The following is a 21,337-nucleotide window of genomic DNA, read 5'->3' on the forward strand; positions in this document are numbered from 1 at the left end:
AGGCAACTGTTCGGGCAATCGCATTATTACTTCCGCTGGTCTCGATAGTACAGAAATCTCTAAAGCCATGTTGATGAGCTGAACATACAGTGCTAAACTCAGCAACACAATCTCAAGAGCAATGAATGTTACGTTGTCCAATTACTTTTTACAGTAACAAGTAGCCTAACGCAATACTTTTTTATTGAAGTAAAAGTACTTTGCATCATTATCATTATTATTATTATTATTATTATTATTATTATTATTATTATTCCAGCAGCACTGGGTGGAAGGCAAGACGCACACGTAGCGGGTCCTTTGCAGGACTCAATCACACAGCCAAGCTGAAAAGAGTGTGCTGTGTGCAATAGGGTAGCAGAAACCAATGATTAAAACATCAATTTGACTAAACAGATTTATAAAACACAAGAAAATAGTCCCAGGCGTCATGCTTTGGATGCATGGTGGCTGATGACGATGTTGAACTCTTTTTTTTTTTTGTGCAGCTTAATGATGCCAGAATGTTTTTCTAAAGGGAGAACTCCAGAAGATTACTTATGCATGTAATGCGGATTGTTAAGAAGTCGAGTTTCTGCCTTGACTCCGTTATTCTCTTTAATCCAGTTATGCTCACGCTTATAAACAGGCTGACTCTAAGAAACTTAGCAGTAGAGTGTTGTACCGTAATTTGTAAGATGAAATACCTAAGCTAAGTTTTCATTTCAAATGGAAAGAAACACTCCCAAGATGATCTCCGTTTCATTTCACACACAAGTATTATGGTTTCTGAGTAGTTAGGCTCCTGGGGCCTCATGTATAACGCCATGCGCAGAATTGACACTATAACACAAAAAAATCCAGATGCATAAATCTGTGCGAATGCCAACTTCCACGTTCTTCCGCTCCATAAATCCCGGTCAGCGTGAAAAGTAATGCATGTGCACGCGCCTGCTGTCCCTCCCCAACTCCTCCCAGAATTACGCCTCTTTGAATATGCAAATAAATATAAATAGCCCTTAAGGTCAGCGTTCTGTGAAAAGACAATGGCAAAAGCACGGGGGGAATAGAAGAATTTCAGCGAATACCAAGTGGAGGCACAGAAAAACGTACTATTTGTTGTTTTAAACAGTGATATAAACAACAAAAGGAAGTTGATCGAGTGACATAGAGTGTCAGAGAAACTCGAAAGCTGAAGTTCACAAAGTCGCACAGTGCCGAAATAAAAAAGAAGTGGTCAGATATCAAAGTTGCAGTGAAAAGGCGAGTCGTAATCCACTGTCTGAGTGTCATATGAAAGCTTATTAGGGTACAGAGAAAAAAAAAAGGCACACAGTGGGAAAAAAGCACGAAATGTCAACTTTAATCTCTAAATTTCCACTTTAATCACGTAGTTTATTTTGTCATTAAAGTAGAACATCATAAACTTCATCTTAAAATCATTTTAATTTACTAGTTTCTCAAATCCCATCGTAACTAAAGTAGCACGTTAAATACTTTGTTTTGTATTTGATCTTCTACGTGCTCTATGTGTGTGAATCACTACCTGCTTCTTAAACGGGCTTTCTCTTCCTCCGACAGGACACAGAATTCATTACATTCGTGATATTACAGCTCTCTGAATAATTAAAATACTGAGATGTATACTTTTTATCATTTTCATGATGATAGGAGTTAAAGCATGTTATTAAACATGGGAACATGGTGGTGCAGTGATTGTTCACATCTCACGCAAGATGCTTGCTGCGCCGTGCGCGACCTTCGATCAAATACTTTATTGTAGCAGTACTGTCTCTTTCAAACGTACTAACCTCCAATTCCTGTCCTTCCTTTTCTTTCTTCAAGTACCCAATTGCCACACAATCAGCTCTGTGATAGATGTTAAGCCATCTGTAAGCTTAGAATGCTGATTCTTCAAAACTTTTAAGGAACATTGAAATATGTTTGTAGTACGTGTTTAATTATTCTATCCATCTATCCTTCCAGCACCAGCAAGAATACAGTGCGAGGCAGGAACAATACGTGAATGGAGCGCCAGCTGCTCGCTAGCGCTGTGGCACTGTGTCCTCACATGTTTATTTATTAACAATATAGATTATTTAAATTAACTTAAAATTTTATCTGTATAATTTAATAAACATATTTTGCTGCATTTCATCTTAAAAATGATATTGTCATCATATTTAAATACGCGCTTTATAAAGTGGCTCAGGTTGTGCAATATTATAACTGTATCGCAAGTTTACAGTGAGATAATTGTACTTATAAGTACAAACAGTTCTACAAGGAGCACTTGATGGATTGATTGAGTGCGTTTATAGTTCTTGGGATGAAACTGTTTCTAAACCACATGGAAAAGCTCTGAAGCGTTTGTCACATGAGAGCAGTTCAATAGACAGCATGGCCGAGGCAGCATGTGCTTGATGCTGTATACCGATAATTCTCTTTCTGATCAGCTGCTGTTGAGCTGTGATTCCACACTCAGATACAGTGATATAAATACTCCGAGTGGTGCAGTGAGAGTAATATGGAAAAAACTGCAAAACTGAGCAGAGAACTTGCGTACGCCAGGGTATGAGCTACTGTGAAAATGTGCTTGGCTTTACGCCAAGTTTAGGGTTTATACATCACAATTTGAGTGTGGAAACGTTCGTACGCAACATTTTTGTGCGTTTATACATGAGGCCCCTGGAGTTTAGCAGTCAAAGCTGCCTATTCAGCGCCTACCACTTATTAGTGTGTGAGCCTGCTGCTGTAGACCTTCTTGCAATGAATAAACCACTCAATCAGACTCAAACAAAAAGTGCTGTGTAGATAGTGTTGATGTTACTCACACTCTTCCTCCACTGTGATGGGCTATGTCACCATCCAGAATGTACCATCAAGCCAAACCCCATCAGACATGAGGCTAAAAAAGGGGAATTCTTTAAGGCTGATGTGCACTTGTATATTTTAGAGAATACATGTTGTGATAAGCTGCCCGGACACAGACAGACAGACACCATTCTCAAGTCCACCACACATTTATTATACATAATATGTACAATTATGGTGCACAAACCCAGTGCCTCAAGCACCAATATCCCCAAAGTCCAGGCCTCTTTCTCTCTCTGCCTACACGTCAGGTCGCCTCCTCTCTCCTGCCTCCAAACTTTGTCCACTCCTCACCCGACTCCAGTCCTTCTTTGCAGGGAGGTGGCCCCTTTTATAAGTGCCCAGATGGACTCCAGGTGATCCCCGACACTCCCTAGACACTCCCCTGTGTGGCGGAAGTGCCGGCTGTGTTCCCAGAAGCCCTCCTGTTGTTCCCAGTCTTCTTCCCCCCAGCACTTCCTGGTGTGGCGGAAGTGTTGGGGTTCCGGGTCCTTCAGGCATGGGGGCGCCCCCTGGCGGAGACCACGGGCCCCTACAGGGTTGAGCTTCCAAGCCCTGCACCCGTGGCCCCTAAAGGAACCAGGGCAGTCGCCCTCTCGTGGTCTGGAGGAGGCAAGAGCCCTCCTCCTGTCTTCCTGGGCGTCCCGGCTGGGTGCCACCCCCAGCCGTCTGCCACAATGTCCAAATATGTATCTCTTACTTCTGCGTGTATACTATCTGACTGCAGGGAATATAGATGTGTAGGACATGAAAAACAAACTCTTATTAACCATGCAGTTTTAGCCAATATTTTATATATTAATCACAAGCAAAATATCTCTTTCTTTCATCTTAGATAGATAGATAGATAGATAGATAGATAGATAGATAGATAGATAGATAGATAGATAGATAGATACTTTATTAATCCCAAGGGGAAATTCACATACTCCAGCAGCAGCATACTGATAAAGAAAATATTAAATTAAAGAGTGATAACAATGCAGGTATAACAGACAATAATTTTGTATAATGTGAACGTTTACCCCCCCAGGTGGAATTGAAGATTCGTATAGTGTGGGGGAGGAACGATCTCCTCAGTCTGTCAGTGGAGCAGGACAGTCACAGCAGTCTGTCGCTGAAGCTGCTCCTCTGTCTGGAGATGACACTGTTTAGTGGACGCAGTGGATTCTCCATTATTGATAGGAGCCTGCTCAGTACCCGTCGCTCTGCCACGGATGTCAATACAACTCAGAGTCCTGCCACGTGCAAATGTTCGCTGACGACACTGCTATCGTGGGCTGCATCAGGAGTGGGCAGGAGGAGGAGTATAGGGACCTAATCAAGGACTTTGTTAAATGGTGCGACTCAAACCACCTACAGCTGAACACCAGCAAAACCAAGGAGCTGGTGGTGGATTTTAGGAGGCCCAGGCCCCTCATGGACCCCGTGATCATCAGAGGTGACTGTGTGCAGAGGGTGCAGACCTATAAATACCTGGGAGTGCAGCTGGATGATAAATTGGACTGTTCCTGAGACACTGAGGTCTGTCTTTAAGATAGTCCACGATCCATGCCACTAGGTATGAATCTACTCCCATCTCTGTCAGCTTGTCCTTAAGGAGCAGAGGTTTGATGGTGTTGAAGGCGCTAGAGAAGTCCAGAAACATAATTCTTACAGCACCACTGCCTCTGTCCAAGTGGGAGAGGGATCAGTGTATCATGTAGATGATGGCATCCTCCGTTCACTCCTTGTCCTGGTATGCGAACTGCAGAGGGTCGATGGCGTGACGGACCTGTGGCCTCAGGTGGTGAAGCAGCAGCCTCTCCATGGTTTTCATCACATGCGAAGTCAGAGCGACAGGCCGGAAGTCATTCAGCTCACTAGAATGTGATACCTTTGGGACTGGGGTGATGCAAGATGTTTTCCAAAGCCTCGGGACTCTCCCCTGTTCCAGGCTCAGGTTGAAGATGCTCTGTAGAGGACTCCCTAGCTCCAATGCACAGGCCTTCCGCCGTCATGGCGATACTCCATCTGGACCCGCTGCTTTGCTGGCACAAAGTCTCCTCAGCTCTCTGCTTACCTGGGCTGCTGTAATTGTGGGTTGGGGTAAACTCCCTCCTATGCTGGTATCAGCAGAAGGATGGGTGGAGGGTGCAGTACTCTGAGGTGAGAGTGGGTTAGGTTGGTCAAACCTGTTAAAAATGTTGTTCATCTGGTTTGCTCTCTAACACATTTCTCTCGATGGTGGCACCCCGCTTCGAGCTGCAGCCAGTGATGATCTTCATCCCATCCCACACTTCCTTCATGCTGTTATTCTGCAACTTCTGCTCCAGCTTTCTCCTGTACTGCTCCTTCGCCGCCCAGAGCAACTGTTGACTGCAGAATTAATCTGTTTCTCAAAAGAGAGGTTACTGTCAAAGATCAAGATTGCGGACTTGAGGTTTGCAAAAGACAGAGATAGAGCCGAGAAGTCCAAGACCAATTTGGGCTTTAGCTGATGGATCCACTATAAGCACCTCTGTTTTATTTTGATTCAGATCAAGAAAATTATTAGCCATCCAGGATCTTAGTTCAAAAAGACAGTTGTGCAGTTGATTCATTGCAGAGCTGCAGACGGGAATATAATAAATGTAAATTCCCTGGTCCTCCCTGTGTGGAAAGCGCTTTGAGTAGTGAGAAAAGCGCTATATAAATGTAAAGAATTATTATTATTATTATAAACCTGTGTATCATCAGCATAGCACTGAAAAGAAATGTTAAATTTCCTAAAAATAGCTCCAAAAGGATGAAGGTATATGGAGAATAAAATAGAACCCAAAATGGATCCCAGAGGAACACCACATTTAAGAGGAGCATTAGATGAAAAAGAGGAATTTAAAGTCACTGAAAAGTGTCTACCAGTTAGATATGACCTGAACCAGTTAAGAGCAGCCCCTTTAAGCACAACAAGATGTTCAAGCCGCAACAGCAATATCTCATAGTCAATAGTGTCAAAGGCAGCGGACAGGTCAAGGAGGACAAGGACTGCAGCGCCACACAAGTCAGTAATAATAGAGATGTAATTGAATACTTTCAGGAGGGCCGTCTCAACACCATGATAACGCCTAAAGCCAGATTGGTAGATCTCAAATAAATTATTGGAGTTAAGGTGATCAACCAATTGATTATAAATAATTCTTTCTAATATTTTAACCAGAAATGGCAATTGGGAAATCGGGCGAAAATTGGCTAAAACTCCAGGATCTAATTCAGCCTTTTTTAGACAGGGACGGACAGCAGAATGTTTAAAAAATGAGGGCACAACCCCCACGCTTATAGAATCATTGAATGGCTAGTAAAGATGGGCCCAAAACATTAAAGTCTTCCACTAAGAGACGTGGTGGTACTATATCGAGAGGACTGTGAGTAGGTTTAAGGGTGTCAATACTGTGAAAGTGAGACAAGATCAAAAGATTCCAAGACAACGCCATGATTAACAGTAGGAAGTTCATAGCCAGTTGGAACAAAACCACAGCGGATTGTATCAATTTTACTGAGAAAGAATGAAAGAAACTTACATGAAAGAACAGTACTATTTCATCCTGTCACAGAATGAGGGCGAATGACCACATTAATTTAATTAAATAAGACCCTAGAATTCTTAAAATAACTGGATACTAAATCAGCGAAGAAATCATGTTTAGCTTTCTTAACTGCATTCTGGAAGTTGAATAGAGAAGTCCTAAAAATCTGTTTAGAAACAATCAGTCCATCTTTTTTCCAACCCCATTCTGCAGTTCGACAGGCACGGTGTAGCGGTCACGTAGTTTAATTTAGCCAGGGAGCAGGTCTTCCCTTATTACAGCATATCTTGAGCGGAGCAATTGAGTCTAAAACTGTTTTACAAGAAGAATTAAATTCTTAAACAGAACCATCGATACCATCATATTGGACATGTACATCAAGAGTCAAGTTAGATAAAGGAGTTTGGGGATCAGTAAAACACAGAGATGAATCAAATACTGTGTTTAGCCATAGTGACTACAATGGGAAAGAAACTCTTTATACAGTATGTGTGGAGGAATTCTATCTATCTATCTATCTATCTATCTATCTATCTATCTATCTATCTATCTATCTATCTATCTATCTATCTATCTATCTATCTATCTATCTATCTATCTATCTATCTATCTATCTATCTATCATTTAAATAGCTTCTGTAAAAAGCCAAATTTTCCCCTTTGGTCAAATAAGGTTCCATCTGTCTATGTGGATAATTTAACAAGTTTGCTTGTATCACCTTTGAGATGGCTGTACTATGGAGGTGCAGTGATTAGCACTACTGCATAACTGTGCCAGAGTCACTGCTGCTTTAATGTTGAGTTTGGATTTAGCATGTTCTCTCCATGACTGTGTGATATTTTTTTTTCAAAGGCATATATTTTATGTTGATTGCTGTCCCGGCATGAATTAGCGTTTATGTGAACGAGGTCCCGCAATGAACTGCCACTCTGTCCAGGGTTCTTTCTCAAACCTGATTCCGCCACATGCACAAGACCCACACATACCTCATTTGGATTAAGTGGGTTTCAGAAAGAAAGCCTACATATTTTTGGTGCCACATTTCTTGATGTACTGCACTATTTTTACTGCTCAAAACCTTGTAGCCACATTGCTCATCATCAGCATTCTGGCTTGAAATTCATATCAATAAGACCACTACATTTTAGGAATGAAATGTTTTACTTATTTGATCAGGGTGGCATGGTGGCGCAGTGGTAGCGCTGCTGCCTCGCAGTTAGGAGACCTGGATTCACTTCCCGGGTCCTCCCTGCTTGGAGTTTGCATGTTCTCCCCGTGTCTGCGTGGGTTTCCACCGGGTGCTCTGGTTTCCTCCCACAGTCCAAAGATATGCATGTTAGGTGCATTGGCGATCCTAAATTGTCCCTAGTGTGTGCTTGGTATGTGTGTGCCCTGTGGTAGGCTGGTGCCCTGCCCGGGATTTGTTCCTGCCTTGTGCCCTGTGCTGGCTGGGATTGGCTCCAGCAGACCCCTGTGTTAGGATATAGCGGGTTGGATAATGACTGACTTATTTGATCAACACAAGATAAAGGGACCCATAATTACAGTATACATAAAATTCTACTTTTCTTATTCTGTACATATGTCCAGTTCACTTTAGGTTTAAAGGTATTATTTTAGTCATGGAGTGTCTGATTTATAAAAACAAAACCAACCAAAAATAAAAAACAGACCTTAATTTCTGGCTGCAGACTTGCAATTCATTCAGAGCACAGTCCTTGACTATGTGTGTGTAGTATTAAATAATTAATGGCCCTGAAACTTAGGCTCTGTTTACAGAATATACATTGTGTATCTAAGATATTGGAAAGGTTCAAAAGGTCACATGCCTTACATGAATATGATTCATGACTTTTTAATTGTATAACAACAAAGCTGGCCTGGCTGAGGTGCAGTAGGTAGGCACAAAGCTGTAATCCATCTAAAAAGAGTTTCAGGGAGGAATTCCAGTGAATCCAAAGCCAATATGGTGCAACACGACTGAGCACATTTTACAGAACACAACTTACCCTAGGAAGTGGGGTGGTCTGGAGGGGGTCATGATATGCGTACCCAGTGGCTCCGTCAGCTCACTTTTTATGTACTGCCATTTTTATATTATACAGGAGCCATCATGGTGATTTTTCTTTTTTGTTTTTATAAGTTATTCTTCACAGAACTGTTCCATCTGGTACAGAAACGCTAGAAAGGTACTGGCCATCTATCTTGCATGTAGAAAAGATGAAGTTACTAATATTTTTTTTCAAAATAAATAGCATGAAAATAATCTCATGCAGTTCAAATTGGGTTGAAAATGTTTCATACCTGAAAAGTGCAGGGCATTACTTTGTTTGACATAATCAGAGGCTAATCTAACCTTATTTTGAGACACCAGATGAACAGCAATTCTGAATTTGTTTTGTTTCTTATTGTCACTTAGAGAGGCCGCATCAGAGAAAGAAAGGCAAATAACACAAGATGAGTATTTCACTTTGGTTTGTTCTCGTTTGATATTTCCTGGAGAGGGCCACACACTCACCGACACTCACTCATATTTGGTCAGTTTAGTGAAATCTATAAACTTAACATGAGTGTCTGTGAAAAGTGAGAAGAAACTGATTACCTAGAGAGAGCTGTCTTACCAGCATCACAGGCCCCTGTTAGGATAGCAAAACTGGATTATATATTTGTGAATTTCCCCTTGGGATTAATAAAGTATCTATCTATCTATCTATCTATCTATCTATCTATCTATCTATCTATCTATCTATCTATCTATCTATCTATCTATCTATCTATCTATCTATCTATCTATCTATCTATCTATCTATCTATCTACTGGTTGCAGTGTATGAAGTTTTCTATTTCATACTATTTCATTCTGTTTCATATGATCAATTGGCAAGGAAAACAAGCCTTGGTTGAGTGTTCATAGTTGGGGAATATTAATGCTCTCTGTTTTCATTTGCCACATCTTTCCTCCTAAGCCGGCTCCACCTCTGCAGCAGCCATATAGATTAACATAATGGTCTCTTTCTGTTTACATATAACTTTTCATCATTCATCTAGTCATCTGTGGAGAAAAGCATTTTCTGATATACATTAGTATTTTTCTTTGATATTGTTTTGGTTGCCATGTTAATTCTATAAAATCGACATGTCCTAGTATATAAGGCACTAGCTGAAATACCCAGCGTTGCCTGGGAGGAAAATAAAGTAATTTTTTTTAATTGCTTGAGAAAAATATAATTAAAAAAAAACACAACTTTAAAAATAAAAATAAATTAACAAACAATGAAGACTCACTAATTACGCTCGGAACCAGACAACTCTATTTAATTTCAAAAGCAACAGGGGCGCGATGGTGCTTAAACATAAAGAACGCTAGCAGTCACCTCTAGTTTCCCCTCTGGTGGTCGTTTTGGGTGTCAACTGGATGATAACATGCATACAAAACCGCAAGATCACGCCCCCCACCCCCACCCTACCCAGAAGGGGGTGGGTTAGGGTTGATTTCACCCTACACTATTATTGGTTAACCAATGAGAAACATGTGTACCAAGTTTCATGAAAATCGTTCCAGCTGTTCGGAAGTGATGCTGGAACATACATACATACACACACACATTGACTTTTATATATATGTAGCTGTACCCCGTGGCTGCGCCCACATTGTAATGAGCCAGGACAAACTTTAAAAATCAATAGACGTTTCACTATATCCGATTGTGTTCAGCTCTGACGGGAAAGTGTTCCCCGTGTGGGGAGAAAGGGCACATGGGCGTGATATCTCTGGCAATCAGCAGCTACCCTCTACAACACACGTAGCTCTGATGTCTCTCTCAAAAATGTCAAACGTTACTGCTTTACTAATCTGTACATGATAATATCTGTTGAACAAACAGGTATCGCTAGCTAAGCGGAGGCAAAGTGCACTCCAACATGTGGCGAGACGTAGACTTTAACTTGAACAGAGGCTGGCGCGTGAATGAGGAAGGCCCCGCCCCCCTGCTCTCGGCCCACAGCCACTCTCTTGGATTTGCATAAATACATCGGTACCGCAAGGGAACGATGGTACTTAGCGTGATGAGAGAAGTCGCAAAATCAACCGGAAAGTTCAAGCAAATTATAGAAACCAAGCAGATCTAAATCCGTTAAGTAGTTCTCTCATGAAAAACAGACAGACGTACAGACGTTGGATTTTTATACGTATATGTAGAGATTCTCCATAACAGTATTATGTATTCCAAAGTGTACATTTTAAGTGGTTGTTTTATATTTAATGCCTAATGATATCATTGCTCTAACTATCCTGACATTGTTCCAGCAGAGTTGTACAAATAGCCGACCCAGCACTCTGACCCCGAGCTTCTCACTTCCTCTCTGGAAAGTAAATTGGGGTGTGCGAAAAAAGACAAATTCCTAATACAAGAAATTGTATATGGCAAATAGTGTAGATTATCATAATCTATTTTCAGATTCGCTTTCCTGACCAGTGGCATAGCTAGGGGAGGGCGGAGGGGGTGGCACATTTTTGGGGGTGGCATTATTGGCCAAAAGGCTCAGTACAATTTGTGTGTAAACTGCAGGGTTTGGAAAAATATCACTCATGAATGAAAAAAGTAAAATTCTCTGATTTTTATCCACAAATGCTTCAAAAATAATTTTCTGACTGTCCTTCTGTGACGGCATCAGACACAGCAGTTGAAATTTCTGAGGCAATAACAAAAATAAACATAAACATTACACCGATAATAATTTCTAGGAAGATAAACAACTTATAATTTTGTTTTGTTATCAGTCCGAATGCGTTCTTGCTCTGTGCAGAAAACATCCCCACCTCTCACTTGTACGCTACACCGGTTCTGGTTTTCGCAGTGTAATTGTATTAAACTAATGGCTTATCAGTGCGTCTATACTATATTCTTGCTTAGTTGATGCTTATAAATAACTATATGTGAAGGTTATTGCTGTTTCTCTATATATGAATAAAGCTATGCAAAATTGATCTTAATTTTTCTCTATACGTCATTTAAATTTTCTATTTAAATAGGTTGACATATTCAGATATGTTGGAGGGCAGCAAATTGAAGCACCGCCCCTCCCCAAGCGGCACAAACTCGAGCTACGCCACTGCTCCTGACCAGGAGCTGTTTGTTCAAAAACACATTGAAGGACAAGTGAGAGGCATTCTTTTATATTTAAGTAAACATTGTTACATCCAGAACAGAGCTGATCTTTTTGCCTGTCTTGTAGTTCTGCTCAGATTATGTATGCATGGAGCCTCTTGCATTTTTCCTGAGTGATGTTCGGCTGTCCAGAGCTAGTCGAAGATTGGTGGCAGTGATTGACTCCTGGGTAGTGAGACTGTGATTCGGAGATTGAGTGATTATAGCCAGATAGTGGTGATGCCCGCCTCAAGCAGTCTTTACCATCCGCTGTCATTCTTCATGCCCACGAGATCACAGCAATATTCTGAAAACATAAGAGGCAGCAGTAAATATCATCCTCGCCTCCAAAATGCACTGTGAGGCATTCAATATCCTGACCTGAAAGTAGTCCCTTCATTTCTGTATGATTCTTTTCATTTTCAGACTGCGTATGCACAATGCTGCCAAATCCATTCATCTCCCATTTACTGAACCCCGCATAAAGCACTGCAGGGTCATTTGGGCAGGCCTGTGACAGCAGCATCAGGCACAGGGCGTAAGCCAACCCTTGATGGGGTGAGGACTTGAACCCAGATTTCTAAAGCCACGAGGCAGCACTACCATCTAGTGCACCACCCACATTTTCAGACATTGCACAATTCATGATATTGTTTGCGAGCCTACATTTAGCTTTAATAATTGAAAATAAAAAGCTATAAAAAGAGAAACAAGCAAACAAAAGACATAATCCAAATCTTCTAAAAGCAAACACATTCAATTCCTAATGTTTATAACATTGTTATTACTTTTTCCACTTTTTCCCAAAGTTGTGTTTTGGAACATCAGTAATACTTCAGGTGCTGACACTTCCAGGTCATGCAACAGTTTCCCTGCAGGACCCTGTGACGATGCGGATTCATGCATGCTCCCATCTTCTGTCCAGGAGCATTTAAACCTGTCACCGTCGGTAACAACAATGGAGCAAGGGGATGGTGTATAAAAGTGCCAAGTGCTTTTATTTAAAACAATAATCAAAACAGTGTTCAAATTAAATAAAGTGCAGTGATTCAAAATCTCTTCATTAAATACATAATCCATAAAAACAGTAGTGAAACATGGAGGTTAAAAACAATAGAAAAAAGTCTTCTTAAAAATAGTGAGGTTAATATAATGCAGGAAACATTCTTTTTTTTAAAAAAAAAACAACAACAACAAGCCCGGCGCCTTTTTACTTGGCGGCTCCCCTGCTTCCCCCGTCTGGCTTCTCAACAGGGGATTCGCCTTTCCTGCCTTCTCTTCACTCTGCTGTTGGTCGTTCTCCTCTCTGATCCCTGGCTCCGGTAGGCACCAACGAACAGCGACTTGGGATTCCCCAACGACCAGGGCTCTCACGCTGGGGAAAACCACATCCCAAGTCCTGACTTCCTCAGCCTTCTCGGCCATAGGCGGCCAGTCACCCACCTTCCGGTCACTCCCACCCTTCAGAATAAACTCTGCAGGAGCAACCACTACTGCTACTCCTCGGTTGTCGGCCTAACACCCAAGCACCCTGATCAGCTGCGTGCGAGCATGCAGTCACTCGCTCGCTCTCCCGCACCGACTTTCTCCTGCTACTACAGCTTCCAGCTCTCCTGCAACCTCCAGCTTTCTTTCACCTGTTGTCTCTCTTTTCCTTTCTTTTTTTTCTCCTTTCATTATTTCCTTTCTTTCTTCTCCTAGCCGACTCGCGCTTCTATTTATCAAGAGGGCATGGCCGCTATGGCAAAATCAGCAGCCCCAGGAACAATCACGGATGCGGACCGTTTCTCACCTGTGCACTAAGGTGAAAAACGGCCACATCGTGAATCGCCCTGAGAACCGCTTCAGCCACACAACCACAAATGCCCACTCGCTAAGCCGCGAGCACGGTGATTATTTATTTTAAAATGGGCCTTTGATGGGAGCTGTGGACCCTCTATACCACAGACCCCCTGCAGGGCACCCACCCTGCTGGACTACAGATCCCAGCATGCCCTGCGGGTGTACATATGGGTACCTTAGACCAGGGATGCTGCCATCTTGTGTCTCTGGGAGAGCAGATAGTTCGCATAATTTATTGCTCCCTATCCTTCTGGTATAATCATCTCCAGGTCAGACAATGGTCCTCGACTGAGCCCTTCTGGGATGTCAGCATCTGCACTGCATCTTTGGCACCTTTTGCCCATCTCTTGGCTGAGGCAGGGAACATCCTGCCTTTGTTCCTGTCCCAGTATTTGTTTGCTTTGCTGGTTGGGCACAGGTTTTTGAACCGGGTCGTCAGGCCATGCTTGCCATCCTTTACAACATATACAAGTAGGCCATTTAATTTTGGCCTGGTTTTATTGTGTCATAGTTAGAAATATTAACCAAGTGATCTATTGCTTTTCACTACGGCAGGCAATTTTCATTTCAATCCAAAAGCACACAGATTGCGAGTCATAGCAAAAATCAAAGCAGACATATTACATTCTACCTTAATGGCAGCTCTGTTTATATTGCATTTCAGTTTGAGACCACGCTTTAAAACTGAAAGTAATCAACTGACCAATCAGGATCAAAATGTGGGACAAGGGTCATCAACAATTGGGGAAAAAGGCTTTCCAATCACACGTGTGTTGTACTGCACCTTACTTGAAAGAAGGTGCCATCTCATGGAATGGGTGGAAGCTGGCAAGACATAAGGTAAATAGAAAGGTGGCGAGGGCAAAAGAAAAGGCGTATGATGAGTTGTACGAAAAGTTGGACACTAAAGAGGGAGAAAAGGACCTGTACCGATTGACTAGACAGAGGGACAAAAACTGGGAAAGATGTGCAGCAGGTTAGGGTGATAAAGGATAAAGATGGAAACGTTCTCACAAGCGAGGAGGGTGTGTTGAGCAGATGGGAAGAGTACTTTGAGAGGCTGATGAATGAAGAGAATGAGAGAGAGAAGAGGTTGGATGATGTGGAGATAATGAATCAGGAAGTGCAACGGATTAGCAAGGAGAAAGTAAGGACAGCTATGAAGAGGATGAAAAATGGAAAGGCCGTTGGTCCAGATGACATACCTGTGGAAGCATGGAGGTGTTTAGGAGAGATGGCAGTGGAGTTTTTAACCAGATTGTTTAATGCAATCTTGGAAAGTGAGAGGATGCCTGAGGAGTGGAGAAGAAGTGTACTGGTGCCGATATTTAAGGATAAGGGGGATGTGCAGGACTGCAGTAACTACAGGGTGATACAATTGATGAGCCACAGCATGAAGTTATGGGAAAGAGTAGTGGAAGCTAGGTTAAGAAGTGAGGTGATGATTAGTGAGCAGCAGTATGGTTTCATGCCAAGAAAGAGCACCACAGATGTGATGTTTGCTCTGAGGGTGTTAATAGGAAAGTATAGAGAAGGCCAGAAGGAGTTGCATTGTGTCTTTGTGGACCTGGAGAAAGCATATGACAGGGTGCCTTGAGAGGAGTTGTGGTATTGTATGAGATAGTCGGGAGTGTGGAGAAGTACGTAAGAGTTGTACAGGATATGTACGAGGGAGGTGTGACCACGGTGAGGTCTGTGGTAGGAGTGATGGATGTATTCAAAGTGGAGGTGGGATTACATCAGGGATCGGCTCTGAGCCCTTTCTTATTTGCAATGGTGATGGACAGGTTGACAGAGGAGATTAGACAGGAGTCCCTGTGGACTATGATGTTTGCTGATGACATTGTGATCTGTAGCGATAGTAGGGAGCAGGTTGAGGAGACCCTGGAGAGGTGGAGATATGCTCTAGAGAGGAGAGGAATGGAGGTCAGTAGGAAAAAGACAGAATACATGTGTGTGAATGAGAGGGAGGTCAGAGGAATGGTGAGGATGCAGGGAGTAGAGTTGGTGAAGGTGGATGAGTTTAAATACTTGGGATCAACAGTACAGCATAATGGGGATTGTGGAGGAGAGGTGAAAAGGAGAGTGCAGGCAGGGTGGAATGGGTGGAGAAGAGTGTCAGGAGTAGTTTGTGACAGACGGGTATCAGCAAGAGTGAAAGGGAAGGTCTAGGACAGTAGTGAGGCCAGCTATGTTATATGGGTTGGAGATGGTGGCACTGACCAGAACACAGGAGACAGAGCTGGAGGTGGCAGAGTTAAAGATGTTAAGATTTGCATAGGGTGTGACGAGGATGTACAGGATTAGAAATGAGGACGTTAGAGGGTCAGCTCAAGTTGGACGGTTGGGAGACAAAGTCAGAGAGGTGAGATTGCATTGGTTTGGACATGTGCAGAGGAGAGATGCTGGGTATATTGGGAGAAGGATGCTAAGGATAGAGCTGCCAGGGAAGAGGAAAAGAGGAAGGCCCAAGAGAAGGTTTATGGATGTGGTGAGAGAGGACATGCAGGTGATGGGTGTGACAGAACAAGATGTAGAGGACAGGAAGATATGGAAGAAGATGATCCGCTGTGGTGACCCCTAACAGGAGCAGCTGAAAGAAGAAGATTCTCTTGTAAGTTGAAAGAACAAAAAGCTATGTAATATCTGATTATCACAGAAACTATGAATAAAAAGGTTACAAAGAAACTAAGCTTGGTGATGCTAACACATGTTTCACTGTACCATCACAAAAAAACTGCACTGCTTAATTTAACATGTGTCAAAGGAAAATATCTTTAGACATCATAACTTTTTCAATGAGACACAAAACTTACTTTTTGCTGTTTCAGTTAACCACTCCACAGTTCATAATGACTAAACTTATACTTGCTGCCAGAATTCAGAAACGTTTAGAAGTGGAAGGCCACTTTCCCCAGCTGTTGATGCCCCATACCCCATTTTTTGATGCTGATTGGTCATTTGATTACCTTTAGTTGTGACAATTAAAATGTGGTCTCAAACTGAAATGGAATACACACGGGACAGTGTCTGCTTTGCTTTTCGTTATGACATGCGATCTTCTTCTTCTTTTGGCTGCTCCCATTAGGGGTTGCCACAGCAGATCATCTTGACGTGCGATCTACATATATGAATTAAAGTGCAATATGCTTTTGTATTGCATTTGAAACTGAAACTAATATTGTGTGCCATAGTGAAAAGCAATTGATCATTTGGTTGATATGTTTTTAATTACAACTCGATAAAACTGTCCCAAAATTAAATGACCCACTTGTATATGTACTGCATTTCAACGCAGTTAACACATTGGATTGCATTTCATATTGGCACAGATAACTAGACATATATAAATGAAAGACCTCTTTGTGTGTGTGTATGGAGCAGTGTACTCTACTCACGCTCAACCGCAGTCACTGGATTGTGCATGCATCCACTTTTACATTTTTTTGGCATTTGTGCGCTCCCCAGTTCTCACTACAAAAGACCTTTGTGTGTGTGTGTGTGTGTGTGTGTGTGTGTGTGTGTGTGTGTGTGTGTGCATGGAATAGTCCACTCTGCTCACACTCAATCACAGCCACAGGTTGGTATGAATTCTACGGACAATGCAGAAGTTTAAGCAAGTGTGACTTACACTTGCTAAGATGGCACATGCATGCACCTCACTTGTCATTCAGCCCAAGCAGACAAACTCAGCTTTGTGGTACATGCATGTTGTATGTTCACACAACAAGCTACCATACATTTTCCTTAGACAGGTTCCAGCCTGTCCTGCTCAATTTGTGCCCCAGCTGCACTCAACTATATGTCCATCCCGGCCCACTTAGCTGACACCTCTGCAAGTTCACCAATAAAGTATAACTGCTAGGGAGTCTTCAGGTTGTTTTTTGTCCTGAAGAGCACACACAGCTAGTCTTCCATATCGAAGAGCCAACACTTGCGTGAAGCTATGCTAATGTTGGAAGTCCAGACCAGGTGGTACTTGGCAAAGACTTCTGAGTGGACATGTGGACAGTAATTCACAGTAGTGTGAATTTCCCTTTGGGATTAATAAAGTATCTATCTATCTATCTATCTATCTATCTATCTATCTATCTATCTATCTATCTATCTATCTATCTATCTATCTATCTATCTATCTATCTATCTATCTATCTATCTATCTATCTATCTATCTATCTACAGTGAGGAACATAAGTATTTGAACACCCTACGATTTTGCAAGTTCTCCCACTTAGAAATCATGGAGGGGTTTGAAATTCACATTGTAGGTGCATTCCCACTGTGAGAGACAGAATGTAAAAAAAAAAATTCAGGAAATCACATTGTATGATTTGTACAGAATTTATTTGTATTGCACTGCTGCACATAAGTATTTGAACACCTGAGAAAATCAGTGTTAATATTTGGTACAGAAGCCTTTGTTTGCAATTACAGAGGTCAAACGTTCTTGACCAGGTTTGCACACACTGCAGCAGGGATTTTGGCCCACTCCTCCACACAGATCTCCTCTAGATCTGTCAGGTTCCGGTGCTGGCGCTGAGCAACACGGAGTTCCAGCTCCCTCCAAAGATTTTCGATTGGATTTAGGTCTGGAGACTGGCTAGGCCACTCAAGAACCTTGATATGCTTCTTACGGAGCCACTCCTTGGTTATCCTGGCTGTGTGCTTCGGGTCATTGTCATGTTGGAAGACCCAGCCACGACCCATCTTCAGTGCTCTGACTGAGGGAAGGAGGTTGTTGCTCAAAATCTCACAATACATGGCCCCATTCATCCTCTCCTTAATACAGTGCAGTCATCCTGTCCTCTTCGCAGAAAGCACCCCCAAAGCATGATGTTTCCATCCCCATGCTTCACAGTAGGGATGGTGTTCTTGGGATGCAACTCCTCCTTCTTTTTCCTCCAAACACGGCGAGTGAAGTTTAGACCAAAAAGTTCTATTTTGGTCTCATCTGACCACATGACTTTCTCCCATGCCTCCTCTGGATCATCCAGATGGTCATTGGCAAACTTCAGACGAGCCTGGACTCGTGATGACTTGAGCAGGGGAACCTTCCGTGCAATGCCTGATTTGAAACCATAACGGCATAGTGTTCTACCAACAGTGACCTTTGAAACTGTGGTCCCAGCTCTCTTCATGTCATTGACCAGCTCCTCCCGTGTAGTTCTGGGCTGGTTCCTCACCTTTCTTATCATCTGTGATACCCCACGAGGTGAGATCTTGCATGGAGCCCCAGTCCGAGGGAGACTGGCCGTCGTCTTTAGCCTCTTCCATTTTCTGACAATTGCTCCAACAGTTGATCTATTTTCACCAAGCTGCTTGGCAATTGCCCTGTAGCCCTTTCCAGCCTTGTAGAGGTCCACAATTTTGTCTCTGGTGTCTTTTGACAGCTCTGTTGTCTTACCCATGGTAGTAGTTGGAGTCTAACTGACTGTGAGGTGGACAGGTGTCTTTAAAGAGCTCAGACAGGTGCTACTAATTAAGATTACTAAGTGGAGTAGAGGTGGACTTCTTAAAGGCAGAGTAACAGGTCTTTGAGAGCCAGAATTCTTGCTGATTGCCAGGTGTTCAAATACTTATGTGCAGCAGTGCAATACAAATAAATTCTGTACAAATCATACAATGTGATTTCCTGAATTTTTTTTTTACATTCTGTCTCTCACAGTGGGAATGCACCTACAATGTGAATTTCAGACCCCTCCATGATTTCTAAGTGGGAGAACTTGCAAAATCACAGGGTGTTCAAATACAGTACTTATGTTCCTCACTCTATCTATCTATCTATCTATCTATCTATCTATCTATCTATCTATCTATCTATCTATCTATCTATCTATCTATCTATCTATCTATCTATCTATCTATCTATTATATAGTGCCTATCTATCTATCTATCTATCTATCTATCTATCTATCTATCTATCTATCTATCTATCTATCTATCTATCTATCTATCTATTATATAGTGCCTATCTATCTATCTATCTATCTATCTATCTATCTATCTATCTATCTATCTATCTATCTATCTATCTATCTATCTATCATATATTGCCTTATCTATCTATCTATCATATATTGCCTTATCTATCTATCTATCTATCTATCTATCTATCTATCTATCTATCTATCTATCTATCTATCTATCTATCTATCTATCTATCTATCTATCTATCTATCTATCTATCTATCTATCTATCTATCTATCTATCTATCATATATTGCCTTATCTATCTATCTATCATATATTGCCTTATCTATCTATCTATCTATCTATCTATCTATCTATCTATCTATCTATCTATCTATCTATCTATCTATCTATCTATCTATCTATCTATCTATCTATCTATCTATCTATCTATCTATCTTATGGCCTCTGAAACAGGAAAATCCAGTAATTTCATGAGACGCTTGCTGTCCTGTTCCTGTTTAGCCACTTTTTTTTTTTTTTTTTTTTTTTTGCATATACAGTGGAACCTTGGGTCACAACCGTAATTCATTCCAAAACTCTGGTCGCAACCCGATTTGGTTGTGACCCGAAGTAATTTTCCCCCATAGGATCGTATGTAAATACAATTAATCCATTCCGGACTGTATGAGCTGTATGTAAATATATATTTTTTTAAAGATTTTTAAGCACAAAAATAGTTAATTATATTGTACCATAGAATGCACAGTGTAATAGTAAAGTCTATGTTTACTTACTTCTTCTGCTTGGGCTCTCTCGCTCGCTCGTGCTTTTGCTCTCTCTCTCTCTCTCTCTTTCGTTCTCTGTCTTTCTCGCTCGCTCGCACTCTCGCGCTCTCTCTCTCTCACTCTCTTGCTCTCTCTCTCTCTCTTTCGCTCGCTCGCTGCACAGGGAATGCACAGGGAGAGACTGAACACGTGCGGAAATCATCGGTGCGTACAAACCAGAAGAGAAACGAAATAGAGCACAAAGAGTTCACAGCTAATGCACAGGGAGAGACTGAACACGTGTGGAAATCATCGGCGCGTACAAACTGGAAGGGAAACAGGCTTGTTCGTCACCCGAGTGTGTGGTCGTGAACAGATGCAAAAGTTTGGTGAACTTTTTGGTCATAACCCGATTTGTACGTGGTCCGAGACGCTCGTGACCCGAGGTTCCACTGTACCACTTGCCTGTCACTTTGAGTTTGAAGCCATGAAGAATGCTAATCTAACCTTTGTCCTGCTTTTCACAGATGAATCTGCCACTTCCAGCAAGGAGCAGCGTAGCTTAGAACTAGGGATTGTAGTTGCCAAGGATTCAGCGCTGTCTGCGCAGTCAGTTGAAAATGAAGGACAGCAGAGTGACATTCCATCAGAAATGGAGAACAAAAATGTGAGTCAAGCTCCCACAAAGCAAATTGAGGTTATCATCGAGCTGAAGACAGAAGGGGACAGCGGCAATGACAAATGAAGGAAGTGAGGAGAGAAGCACACCAGAGGGACACCAAAGTGAGTGCGCACAGAAAATGTGGATTATACACTTTCAATTTTTATTACTTATGGAGCAATAGAATTATTTTTTTTTTAAACATTTTTTTTGTGAAGTGGCTACCATAAGTAATTAATCGAACTTATGCTAGATGAGTGCTTACTGCCCAGACCACTCAGCCCTGGTCCTGGATGCCTATAAGAGTGAACCACTAGTGAGTGTGTTGCTTCAACTGGCATTGTGATTTTGTTTTTTTGTTGCTCGAGTGGCTGTTTAAGGGCAGACTTAACTTTATTTGAGTAGCAGTGAACAACAACTTTTGCCAGAACCAGGAGATGTAAGAGTTCAAAGCTGGCAAGAGAAGTAGCAAGCTAGATATGATAATGATTGAGCTATATAGATTAACTGTCAGAGGTTTTTAAAAAATGTAATTTACAGAGTTATATACAAAGGCCTTTGTCGGGGAACAAGTAATTGATTAACAATTTGTAGCTTTTCTACAGAAATG

General features: G+C 41.9%; 1 protein-coding gene across 1 annotated transcript in view; it reads left to right on the plus strand.

The window, feature by feature from the left end:
* Positions 1–21,217, plus strand: part of LOC114666116 (uncharacterized) — a 129,249-nt gene extending 108,032 nt beyond the window's left edge. Inside the window, exon 10 of the mRNA XM_028820852.2 lies at positions 20,594–21,217. Coding sequence (XP_028676685.1) covers positions 20,594–20,811 — 218 coding nt within the window. The 3' untranslated portion in view covers positions 20,812–21,217. The remainder of the gene's footprint in view (positions 1–20,593) is intronic.
* The last annotated feature ends 120 nt before the right edge of the window (positions 21,218–21,337 follow it).

Source organism: Erpetoichthys calabaricus, chromosome 15 (genome assembly GCF_900747795.2).
Source record: "Erpetoichthys calabaricus chromosome 15, fErpCal1.3, whole genome shotgun sequence".
Taxonomy (NCBI): domain Eukaryota; kingdom Metazoa; phylum Chordata; class Cladistia; order Polypteriformes; family Polypteridae; genus Erpetoichthys; species Erpetoichthys calabaricus.